This window comes from Callospermophilus lateralis, chromosome 1 (genome assembly GCF_048772815.1).
Source record: "Callospermophilus lateralis isolate mCalLat2 chromosome 1, mCalLat2.hap1, whole genome shotgun sequence".
NCBI classification, from domain to species: domain Eukaryota; kingdom Metazoa; phylum Chordata; class Mammalia; order Rodentia; family Sciuridae; genus Callospermophilus; species Callospermophilus lateralis.
In genome coordinates, this window is record NC_135305.1 from 179566672 (window position 1) to 179578887 (window position 12216).

At 35.9% G+C, this 12216-nt stretch overlaps 1 protein-coding gene across 1 annotated transcript in view; it reads right to left on the reverse strand.

Moving 5' to 3' along the window:
• Positions 1 to 12216, reverse strand: part of Erc2 (ELKS/RAB6-interacting/CAST family member 2) — an 813481-nt gene that overhangs the window by 562223 nt on the left and 239042 nt on the right. The window contains exon 4 of the mRNA XM_076856276.1: positions 10211 to 10285. Within this exon, the coding sequence (XP_076712391.1) occupies positions 10211 to 10285 (75 nt within the window). The remainder of the gene's footprint in view (positions 1 to 10210; positions 10286 to 12216) is intronic.

Genomic DNA, 12216 nt, shown 5'->3' on the forward strand with positions numbered 1-12216 from the left:
TCATTACTTTTTATTGCAAAACAATATTCCACTGTATGGATTTACCATATTTTAGTTCTTCATTTAATGGACGTTATACATTAGGTTGTTTTAGATTTTTAGCTATTATAAATAATAGGGATGTGAGCATTTGTGCACAGGTTTTTGTGTGGACATATAATTTTTATTCTTTTGAGTATGTACCTAGGAATGGCATTTCTGGGTCCTGTGCTATCTTTATGGTTTTGTTTATTTGTTTTGGTACTAGAGATTGAACTCAGGGGCACTCAACCACTGAACCAAATCCCAGCCCTATTTTTTATGTTATTTAGAGAAAGGGTTTCACTGAATTGCTTAGCACCCTGCTTTTGCTGAGGCTGGCTTTGAACTAGCTACTCCTCCTGCCTCGGTCTCCCAAGATGCTGGATTACAGGCATGCTCCACTGTGCCCAGCTCTATGTTTAACATCTTGAAGAATTGACAGTTTTCCAAGTGGTACTGTGCTATTTTACATTTCCACATTAATATTTGGGGGTTCCAAATTTTCCCGCATCTTTCCCTAACACTCATTCTTGTCTGTTGTTGTTTAATTTTAGTTGTAATAGTGGCGGATAAGTTATATCTAATTATGATTTTGATTTGCATTATTCTAATGATAATAATTTTGCACATCCTTTTTTTTCTTATTTGTATATTTTCCTTGAAGAAAAGTCAACTAAAATTCTAGAAAAGGCAGAGGGAAAGGGAGGGACAGGCGATTAGCAAGGATGGTGAAATGTGATAGACATCATTATCCAAAGTACCTGTATGAAGACATGAATTGGGTGTCAGCATATTTTATATACAAGCAGATATGAAAAATCGTGGTATATATGTGTAATAAGAATTGTAATGCATTCTGCTGTCATTTTTAAATCAATAAAAAAAGAAGAAAAAGAAAAGTCAACTCAAATCCTTCGCCCAATTTTTAATTATGTTACTAGTTTTTTCTTGAGTTGTACCTTTATTTTTAAGTGAATATTTCAATTAAAGTTACTGTACATAAGAAAGTACCCAAATCATAGGTTTGGGGCATGATGAATTAGGGCAAAGTGAACACAGCTGGTTTCATGCCAACCAGATCATGAAACAGAATATAATCTGTAGTCTTTCCTGGCCCTCCTGAGTTCCACAATCTCCCTCTTCCTCCAAATTAACTACTATCTAGACATCAAATATCACTAATTAGTTTTGATTGTTTCAGGAACACATACAAACTGAATCATATTGTATATGTTCTTTTGTATTTAGCTTCTTTCAAGATTATTTTGGAACTGGTATTTAATCATGGTGTCACAGAAACAGGTTGGTCCTTCTCATTGCCCTAGATGATGACTGATGGGTACTTCATTTGTTTCACGATTTTGGTTATTGTACATTTAGTTATGTTAGTACCTTTCCACTTAAATTAGGTCTTATAATAACTGCTGTGTGATTTGCTCCTAGATGTATTGGGTTTGTCAATACTGTGATATTGTTTTCTAAATTTCATTTTATAATTATAACTAATATTCATTTTTAAACACTGACTAATCATTTGGCTAAATTCATTGGGTAATCTAATAGTTATATGTGAATTGAAATTTTCTTCATATTTAATTATGAGGCCTTTTTAATGTGATAAAGACTTTTTTATGTGATAAAAAAGGTTTTATTTCTTCCTTTATAATTTTCATACCTAGGGTGTCCAAAACATTGTTGAACAGAAGTAATGACAACAGACATTCTTGTCTTATTTCTTGTAGCATGGGGAAAATTCTCAGCATTTTACTATTAAATATGTTATTTTCAATAGCTTTCTTATAGCTACCCCTTATTAGATTAAAAAAATCCACCACTTCTAATCTGATTTTCTTAAAAGTTTTTTGGGGTGGATGGGGAAGGGGATAGATCTTAAATTTATTAAATGCTTTGTCTGCATCTACTTAAATTATACCGATTCACTTTCTTTATCCCACTAATTGTGGTGAATAACATTGATTGATATCCAAACACTAGTCTGTTTTTACAGTCCTACAATAAACACAATTTGGTTATGTCATTTTTCACTAATGTCTTAGTTCATTAAGATATTTTGTATCCATGTTTATTCAGGTTATTACTTGTAATTTCCTTTCTTATGATGTCTTTATTGGGCATTAAGATCAAGTTTATGCTGGTCTCAAAAGCAGATGGTAAGAGTTCTCTTTCTATTCCAGAAGTCTCTTTATGAGTTATTTAATTTCTTCCTCAAGCATTTGGTACAATTCACTGAAGAAGCAATCAGGACATGTAGTCTTTTTGTTTGGATTTTAAGGGTTTTTATTTCTTTTGATGGCAAAATTTCTAATTATACAATCATTTTGTAGTATATAGGACTACATGGATATTCTATTTCTTTTGCAGTTTTGACAAGTTGTATTCTCTAAAGAACTTAGCATTCACCTAACATTTCATTTCTATTAACATAAGATTGCTAATAAAATCTTCTGTTCTTAGTGTTACTAAGTATATAGTTATGCCTCCCTTTCATTTCTGAGGTTGGCTATGTGTGCTGTTTCTAGTTTTCTCAATAATTGTAGTTAGGAGTTGTCACTGTCCTTAATCTCTTTAGGGACCACATTTGGCCATGGTGTTCCTGTCCATGAAAGCAAACATATCCTATATGTTTGCTTTCAAGCTCACAATTTCAACTTTTATCTTTATTGTCGCTTTCCTTCTAAATTCTCATGGTTTCTTCCTTCTCTCAGCCAAACTAAATAATGTGCTCTTCCCCAGACTCTCCTTAAACTTTCTAGCCTTCTTGTCTTTGCTACAATGGTTCCCACTGTTTATAAACCATACTTCTTTTCCAAAATCAAGACAACTTTTCAGTGGGCTGGGGTTGTGGCTCAGTGGTAGAGCACTTGCCTAGCATGCGTGAGGCACTGAGTTCAATTCCCAGCACCACGTAAAAATAAATAAATAAAGTAAAGGTATGTGTCCATCTACAACTAAAAAAAAAATATTTAAAAAAAGACAACTTTTCAAGACCCTCCTCAAATGTTACCTCCTCCAAGAAGCATTCCCAGCTTTCTTCTACTTGATATTCTTTGACTCCCTATAGCTAATCTTGCCCTTCTTGGGTTACTTTTATAACCTGGTGTACACACTTCTTTCCATCAGTACATTAAAGACTGAAGGTTCAGTTTTTCTGAAAGGCCCACCATGGATCTAGACACAAAATAGTTGCTCAGTAAACACTGGTGTTTGTGATTTAACTTCAGGAGTTATATTCACACAAACTAACCAAATTAATAGCAGGCATTATAAACTGGCAACTCAGCCAAACATTTAGATTCATTCATATCATAAGAAGACTTTGAGCAAAAAAGGGAAAGAAATGTCATTTTTTTATTCTTACTTGTTTCTAAAGGACAACCATATATCATCCAGAGCTAACTTTTAACTTGACATTTTACTTTTTTTGGCCATCACTAAAAACCCACATTTTTCCCCTTATTTAAGTAAAATAGTTTAAAAAAATTGACCCATTTAACTTTTAAATTGAAAGATGAGAAGATGAGGACATCTCCCAAAGGAAAAAAATAAGCTAAGGGATAATTCTGGTATCATAAATAGATAGTGCCCATCAAAAACACAAGGTTTTGTAAATTGGAACAATTTATCACTCCACACTGTTGTTTTAAAAATGGGTTGGGGGCCTTCAAAGCAAGAATTAAAATTCAGAGGGGGAAACAGGGCATATGCTGGCTGTAGGATACATATTTGGGAACTTATTTGGAGTCTTGCTAACAGATTCATGTAAAATGCATCAGTATTGCCCTACAGCACAAAGTATAGTTCTGTGCTTATCAAAATACATCAAATAGGCATCTCTGGCCCTCTACCTTTTCTATGATGCAAAACTCAGTGCACAATTTCCAAAATAAATGTTGAAAGAACAACCAGTTGAACCTACAGGCTATCTTCAGTAAAATCAGACAGGAGATGAAGAGAAAACAAGAGCTTTGGGAAGAAACTTGTGCTCCAATTTTGCCAACTCCCTAGCAGTAGGATTTTGAGCAGGTTGGTTATTCTAAGTCACAGCCTTTTCATCTGTGGAATGAGTACGGTCATGAATATTCACAGATTTACTGCAAGTGCCTCACCCCCATGTGTGATAGTGCCATTGAGGTGTCAAGGGTGGTTCAGGTGACATTGTTGCCACTACAGATACTGTCTTATTGCTATTATTTAATATCCACAAAAGGGACAGGACCATATTCTTTTATATGTGTTCAGTGCTAGGGATTGAACCCAGGACCTCTCATACTAGGCAGCTCCTCTATATCTGAACCACGAGAAGAGGGGCCATATTTTTTTTTTTTTTTTTTTTTTGTATCAGGAATTTGAACCTAGGGACATTTAGCCACTGAGTCACAACCCCAGGCTGTTTTCAGGGTTTTTGTTTTTGTTTTTTTAATGTTTTATTTAGACACAAGGGTTTTGCTGTGTTGCTTAGGGCCTCAATAAATTGCTGAGGCCCACTTTGAACTCAGGATCCTCCTGCCTCAACCTCCTAAGCTGCTGGGATTATAGGCTTGTGCCACCACACATGGTAAGGGCCATATTCTTAAGGCCTAAAAGCTATCTTGATTGGTTTCACTAGAAAAACTGGATTTGGATACACTTCCTAGAAAAACAGCATCATGAAAGAAAAAATAATTTTAATTATGACCCAAAACAGACTCTTAGATGAGCAAAATAAACCAAAGTAGAGCCCAGAGCAAAAAGAAATATGGCAGCCACTTCATAGCATCTCTGACTAAAACCCAGGATCCAGTAAGTTCATGAAGGTTATTGGGGTGTGATGCACAGTCTAGGTTTGGGTTCAAACTCTTTCTCTTCCTAGCTGTGTGACCTCAGGCACGTTGTCAAGCTCTGGGCTTCATGTTGTTCTGGTGCATCCCTTCTATCCCTCATAGAACTGAATGGTTGAATTTAACCAAAAGATCAATAAACCTCCTAAGGAAAACTTAACCCAATGCAGGTCAGCCCCACAGAAAAGAGCTGTCATCTGTGTGAGCACAAAAACAAAGTGCAGGGCTGGGATGTGGCTCAAGCCGTAGCGCGCTCGCCTGGCATGCCTGCGCCCCGGGTTCGATCCTCAGCACCACATACAAACAAAGATGTTGTGTCCACCGAAAAACTAATAAATAAGTATTAAAAAATAAAAAAAATTAAAAAAAAAAAACAAGGTGCAGTCCTTAGTTTTTATCACAAAAGTCAACTTCCCCACCTGAATGCAAAGTCTCATTCTTTCACAAATAGCACAGTTATACTTCAGCAGCTTAGTCAAGGTCAATCTTGTGCTGCTTATTTGTTTATTACCCAGTTCCAGGAAAAAAAAGAAAAGAAAAGAAAAGGTTGATGGGGACAAATGTCATTCAGGGAATACTAATGCCTAAACTAGTCACATGACTAGAAAGCTAAAAAACCTCAATCCTTACTTTAGTTACCAACAGAAATATTATTTCTTAGTGGCTTTAGGCTTGGCTTCTTTTTTGTTGTTGTTGTTGTTACATTTATTGGTCTTCTATTTAATGTTGCATGTTTTTATTAAATATTTGCTTGATATCCATTGCTTTTAAACCTTTACTATAAAAGAAAATACACTACAGGAAAACACCCTAAAGAGAGGTAGACATTAATGAATTACAAGACAGTCCCTCCAGTGATCCCCACCATGATCACTCCCTCTCTCCTATCCCCTCATGTTTTTTCTTTTCTTCTTTATTCGGGGGCGGGGGAGCGGGGGGGCAGTGCTGGAGATCAATCCCAGGGCCTTGTGCATGCAAGGCAAGCACTCTACCAACCGAGCTATGTCCCCAGCCCTCATTTTTTCTTAATGGGACACAGTAACTTCTAACTTTGCACTTCCCAACTGTCTTGTATCAGTGTCCCTCTAGGGATTTTGTTCACTAATTCTATTTGTTCCTCTGGGAGGGAACATGGGAACAATATCACCCCAGGTCTTCCATGACACCTAGGATGTCAGAGGCCCTGGCTTCTTAGTCCACTTTAGTTAACAAGTTCACCAGATCAAATATATATTCTGCAACTTTCCCCAAAATCTTTATTCCACTCATATATGTTCCACTTGATAAATTCTGCTGAAACTTTGATAATTTCTATTATGCTACTGGAAAGTTGTTTTCCTTGATGAATAAGCATCATTTTAATGGATTAAACAAATGAGAACGAAGGACCACCATGCATTCTCTTTTCAATCTGGCCTGTTAAGTTGGGAGTAAAGATTTATGCTTTAACTTAACAAGAACCCTTGTTCTAGAATGGGTTGGATTTTTGCTTTTTTAAAAAAAACTTAACATTCTCCCTTCTCTTTCTTCTGTGGTTTTTGGAGCTGCTACAGCCATCTTTCTCAGATAGGCAGGGAGAAGCTGAAAGCTAAGGTCAGAAATGGGATGAAAGAAAACAGGAGCTACTACTACCTTTTGAGCCTGAATCAGGCTATGCCTGAAGCAATAAGTGACTTTTTCCAGGTAAGTGAGAGCCAATAAATTTCCTTTTGGATTTGGCCACTTTGAATTAGATTTTCAGTCTCTTAGAAGTTCTAACTAACAAAGAAAAAAAGCTTTGAGGTTATCTGACAAATACTGTCATTACTGTAATTCATGTTCTTTTTTTAATAAATGGGTAAAATTTTACAAATGTACCCAAGAAAGTGAAACTTTTGGACATCATGTTCATGTCATGTCAAATTTATAGTAAAAACAGGTTAGAAACACATTCTTTCAGAGTAATTAGCATTTAAGAAAAATGACAAAAGCCTTTTAACTGCCTTTCTTACTGACAGTTGTCCCTAAGAGCAGAAAAGGGGAACTTGGTACAGAATCTTTAGACAGAATATCAAGAAAAGGTGGAGCATCACAACATCTACAAGAAATTAAATTTTTTAAAGAAACACACAGTGTTCTAAGCGCAAATTTGGAACATACCTGCCAGATCAAATCAGGATCAAAATTAAAACTTGGAGATTCCTGCAGGAAGACAGATTACAAATAACTTTACTCACTTTGCTTCCTTTCATTTTCATTCAGGTGATGTCACTGACATCTGCAAGAGAACTACCTCTGCTTTGATGCAGGAAGGTGGCCTCTCAAGCATTCACTCCATGGAGACATACTCTCTCTCAACAATCCAAGTCCAGAGGGGTACACAGAGACCTACTAGAGCTACAAGGCTGTGGTTTTAAGTAGTGCATGGATTTAGGCAAGATTTTGTAGACTATCATAACAAACACCTTGCCTGAATTGGTGCAAAGTGTGTAGGTGGGGATGATGGAGGTTCAGAAATTCACTCTTAGTTTCTAAGAAGTAAGAGACAAGTAGAAATATCTTGTCCCTTATCATCTCCCTGAAACCAAGGAGCTTTATTTACTCTATGAAAACTCTTTTCAATTTTAGATTTTGCCACCACACTAGATGACACAAATGTCAAGGCACAAGATGACACTCAAGTTTACCTAAAGTTAAGATACAAGAGGGTCCCAAGTTTTATCTTCTAGGTTTAAGGACCAGTTTTGTACTCAACTCTGAGGCCCACAATATTGGTTTCGAACATTTCCTCCAATTTCTAATGCATGAAATCGGATGAGATCACAGCCTGTCACAAGCTACACACATGGCCAAGAAGATGACCCTCCACCAGCTGCCTCCATAATTCAATTTAGGTGTGTTGATTATAGATGCTAATGGGACCCAGACTTCTCCAATGATAAAACATAAGGTATTCAATTTGTAAATTAATAAGCACCAAAAAAGACAACAGAAAAACTCAAGCTCAGTTTCCTGACATATGCATAAATATATATATTTGTGCAAAAATTGAGTTGTGTGTGTATGTATGTGTGTATATGTGTGTGTGTGTATATATGTATGTATACACATACATATATACAAAAACAATTCAATTTTTTGCATTTTATATATATATTTATATACATATACATGTATATATGTAGACACAGAAACATGATCTTAAGTCAAATGAAGATCTCTCTCTCTATATATATACATGTATAAATCTGCATATATATGTATACATATATATAGTGATATATATGTATATATATCGATCTTTGTCATAAAAACATGTTCCTATGTCTACAAATCAGCATCACTAGAATACAGTAAAAAGAAAAATTCTAGACTCAATTTACTGATAACATGTATATATGAATTTACCCTAATAATCATGTTTTCATTTTTCATGCCTTCCCATGTAGATGGCTTAAATGAATGTTCATATTTACTATTTTTTGTTTATTTTCCAATAAGACATGATGCTAGAAATAGTAAACTATAATCCAACAAAATTTCTACTTTTAAAACTTACCAAAATATAGTTGTTTTTGGATAGAGATATTGAATAAGAAAATACCCACCACATTAGGGGAGATGCCTCCTCCTGATTTCTCCAAAGATTTTTTTAACTTACTTTTACTTTAAAAAAAATAATAATTTGGAAATATATTGTATTACCTCCACTTCTCTAATGCTATTTGTGTTGGGGACTGGGGAGGTGAATGTGGAGGTAGATGACAAGTAGGACGGAGCTACCCTTTGCAAAATAAAAGTCAAGTTTTTTGTCCTTCTGTCTTTTTTCCCTTTTTTTCCTTTTTCTTTCTTTTCTTTTATCTTTCTTTATGTCTTTTCTCTTTTTTCAATTTTTTAAAACCTTAACCAAATTTCAAGCTTGGTTGCAATGTGAAATAAGGATGAAATCTCAATGATAAACAAACCACCGTCCCCCAAATGTAGAATAAGTATCTTTTCAAAATAAGTTACAAAATCATATAAATTTAAAACAACTTATAAGCTACATCAATAGTTATTTTTAATCTTATTAGTATTTGTTATCTTCAATGATTCTTTTCAAGCCCATTTGCTGAAAATACATTATGAGTGCTTTGACTCATGTAACCTTACTTGGGAGACACACAGTTTAAAGCCAATGTTCTATACTATTTACACACACATACACACACACACACACACACACACACACACACACAATTCACCTGGATAAAGACAAAACACTATAAAGACTATGAAAAAAAAATCCCAAGTCAGAACTGTACATACTAACAATTTAATAGTTCATGTTTGTTTCTTTTTCCCTAGGACTTGGGAAATTTGGGGCAGACAACTCAAAATCATGTGTTGCAAGAAAGACAGAAAACTCATTATCCTATCAGCAAGCTTCAGAATCTTCTTGTAGAACAATAGTGTCCAGGAAACTCTGAGTATTAAATACAAGTATGGAATTTGCAAGCTGCAAACAGCTCCATTACAAAGGCATTATCTTAGTAGAACAATTTAAATCAAGAATTAGTTATACTTAAGACAAATATTTTAAATGTTTGCTTCCTTCTGGCAAAAAATGGAAGTAAAAAAACTTCCAATAGATACTAGATAAGCAATTGTGTGTTCCATTTAGATTTGCTTCTTAATCACAGATTATAGCTTGGCCTTCATTTACTTCATTATTTTATACATGCCCTAAATTCACTCAGAAAAAAAAATTTAATTCCTTTAGTTTATGTCTATGCCTCCATTGCCAAATAGGATTTGTTTCTAATAAATTATTGTTACCTCCAGACTTTTTTAAGGAGAAAATACTGGAGTCATAAGAAAGTATTTTTCTTTGAAAAGTGAATTTTGCTGATAGTATAATTCTAATTATTTTCTATTACGATGCATTTAAAATAGCTTCTCTTTTGTCAAATTCTAATTTCTCAAAGGTATCTTTTCATTGTAATATCAACAGGGGTGGGGGATTATTCTAGCTTTAGAAATTTACTTTTAAAGCACACACACACAAAAAAAAAAAAAAAAAAAAAAAAAAAAACCCAAAACCAAAAACCTCCCTTAGGGCTAAAGGCATTTGCCATACTTTGGAAATGAACCCAGCTCCTTTCAGCCAAGGGATACTTGATACCTTTATTCTTTTGCCTAGGAAAGGCATCCTAATTAAAAGACCAATAAATTAAATGCACTCAGAAAAGCAAAAAGATGCAGAAGCAAAGCACACACCAGGGTGCCTAGTGAAAAACACAAGGCTTATTTCACATGTTTGTTAGGTACCATCAAGTTAGAACAAATTCACAAGGCACAGCTGTTTTTGAACAAATGTGCTCAGCTCCTACCTTCATTTCAATGACAGTCTGGAGAGCCTTCGTCTTGGCTGGCTCTGGCTGAAGTTGGCTTCTTCGGTGTAATTCCTGGGGAGGAACACGATAGAAATAAGCCTGACGGTTCATCCTTCCGTTACACCATGTCCTTTACACAGTTACCACACAGCCCACTGGGTCCAGGTTCCCTGTTCACAGACATAAACAAGCCACAGGTGCCTCTTCCCCCACACTCTTCAGCATCCCTCCTGCCGGCAGCCTGCGTTCCGGTGAAATGCTCCTGGCACATGCGCTATTTCTGAAACTTCCATCAATAATTAATGTCAACTGTGACAAAGCCAGCAAGTAATCATAGTCCAAATACTGTTTAACACTGGGGCTAATGCCCAGCCATCAAATCATAATTTACTAAATTACATTACTCTGCACTCCCAACACAAACACGGCAAGGAAACAGAGGAAAGAAAATGACTAACGTGGTTGCAAATCCACTGCAAGCATGGCATTTTGCTAATGAGCTAGGTTTGAAATGAGCAATTGAAAACCATTTCAGTGCAACTGTGACACTTTTCAGAGTGATCTGATGAAACCCTGTGAATCTCTTGCTTCCAAATTTACAGTTTCCATCCTTGCTCAAAAAAAAAGCAACTGTGGGTGATGCTTATGTGTCACGATGCCAAGAAATTAAAACTGGCATTAATATCAACAATGTTAGAAGAGAGACACAAATGGTTAAAGCCACATGTGAACCCAAGAACTCCTGGAATAATGAATGTTTTTTGGGGGAAAGAGCAAACAACATATTTGCGATTTTAAGCTTGAAGGCTCACTTTTGCACGCTCTCCTCAAAAGAACAGTTTTGTCAAGACTTTGAAAAGTTGTCTTGGCAGAAGGGAGACATAAAGATAAGGCTTGTTCAGGCCATGCTTTGGTTGTCTTACTTATTTATGAGAGTGGGGAATGACAGGAATAAAAAAAGGGCTCTTGCCTGCCCAGGCTGCTGGTACAGGTGGAGGAATTCCATTAGGACTTGTTTCTGCTTCCAAAAAAATCAATTTAGAGTCAATATGGAGTAGTTCTATGCTCTTAGAACTACTGGTTTATAACTATTGAAATGTTAAAAAAAAATGGGGAGGTGGGAAAGAGGACTAATATAATTTCTAGCTTTTTCAAAGTAAGGGTATTTAAAGTTAACTGCCTCTACTACTACCATTTACTGTCACCACCATTTCATAAAGATAGGGCATATGAATGTAAAAATTACCATAACAACCAAATCCCACATGAAAAGAGAGTCCAAATAACCTTTTGACCACATCTTATTGTGTTGTCTTTTATGCCAGTGGTCTTAGAAATCTTGACCATGGACCAAGATGCACTTGTCCAGGGATCAGCACTAGGGAAATCATTCAGTCTGAAAAGATATTTTCTCCTCAAAGCCATTAGTAGTACAAACCAGCAATCTTACGGAAAACCTCCAATTTGAAAACCGTGCTTCCTAATTACATAAAAATGTTCTCACATAAGTTAGGACATTTTTTCCCCCTAACATATTCCTGGAAGGGATGGGGTCAGTACTATTGAACCTATTTTTTTGAATAGAGAAAGAGATCCTGTGTGTTTGGGAGGCCCTGGGCTGCAATGAGGTGGGGATATAAGCATGTTTAGGTTCCCTGAAGATGGCAGAGGTTTTCCTGAAGGAGTGGTCTTCTAGGCAGTTGTCCTTTTTTAAGCATCTACAGGTCCCTTGCACTACTTCTCTCTTGCAAGTCTTAGCACTACCAAATGAAGAAGATGTTCTATATGGTGAGTCCAGTGGGTTTCTGGTACCCATTTAAAAATAGTACCCACCATGGCCAACTTCAAGTCACCTGAGTGGCATAACTGAATACAGAGTTGGGAAGTGCAATGATTTGGATATGGTTTACTTGTGTCCCCCAAAGTTTAATTTTTTAAGTATGGTTATGTGGGAAGGGGCAGGGCCCTTAAGAAATGCAGCCTAGTGGGAACTTATTAGGTCA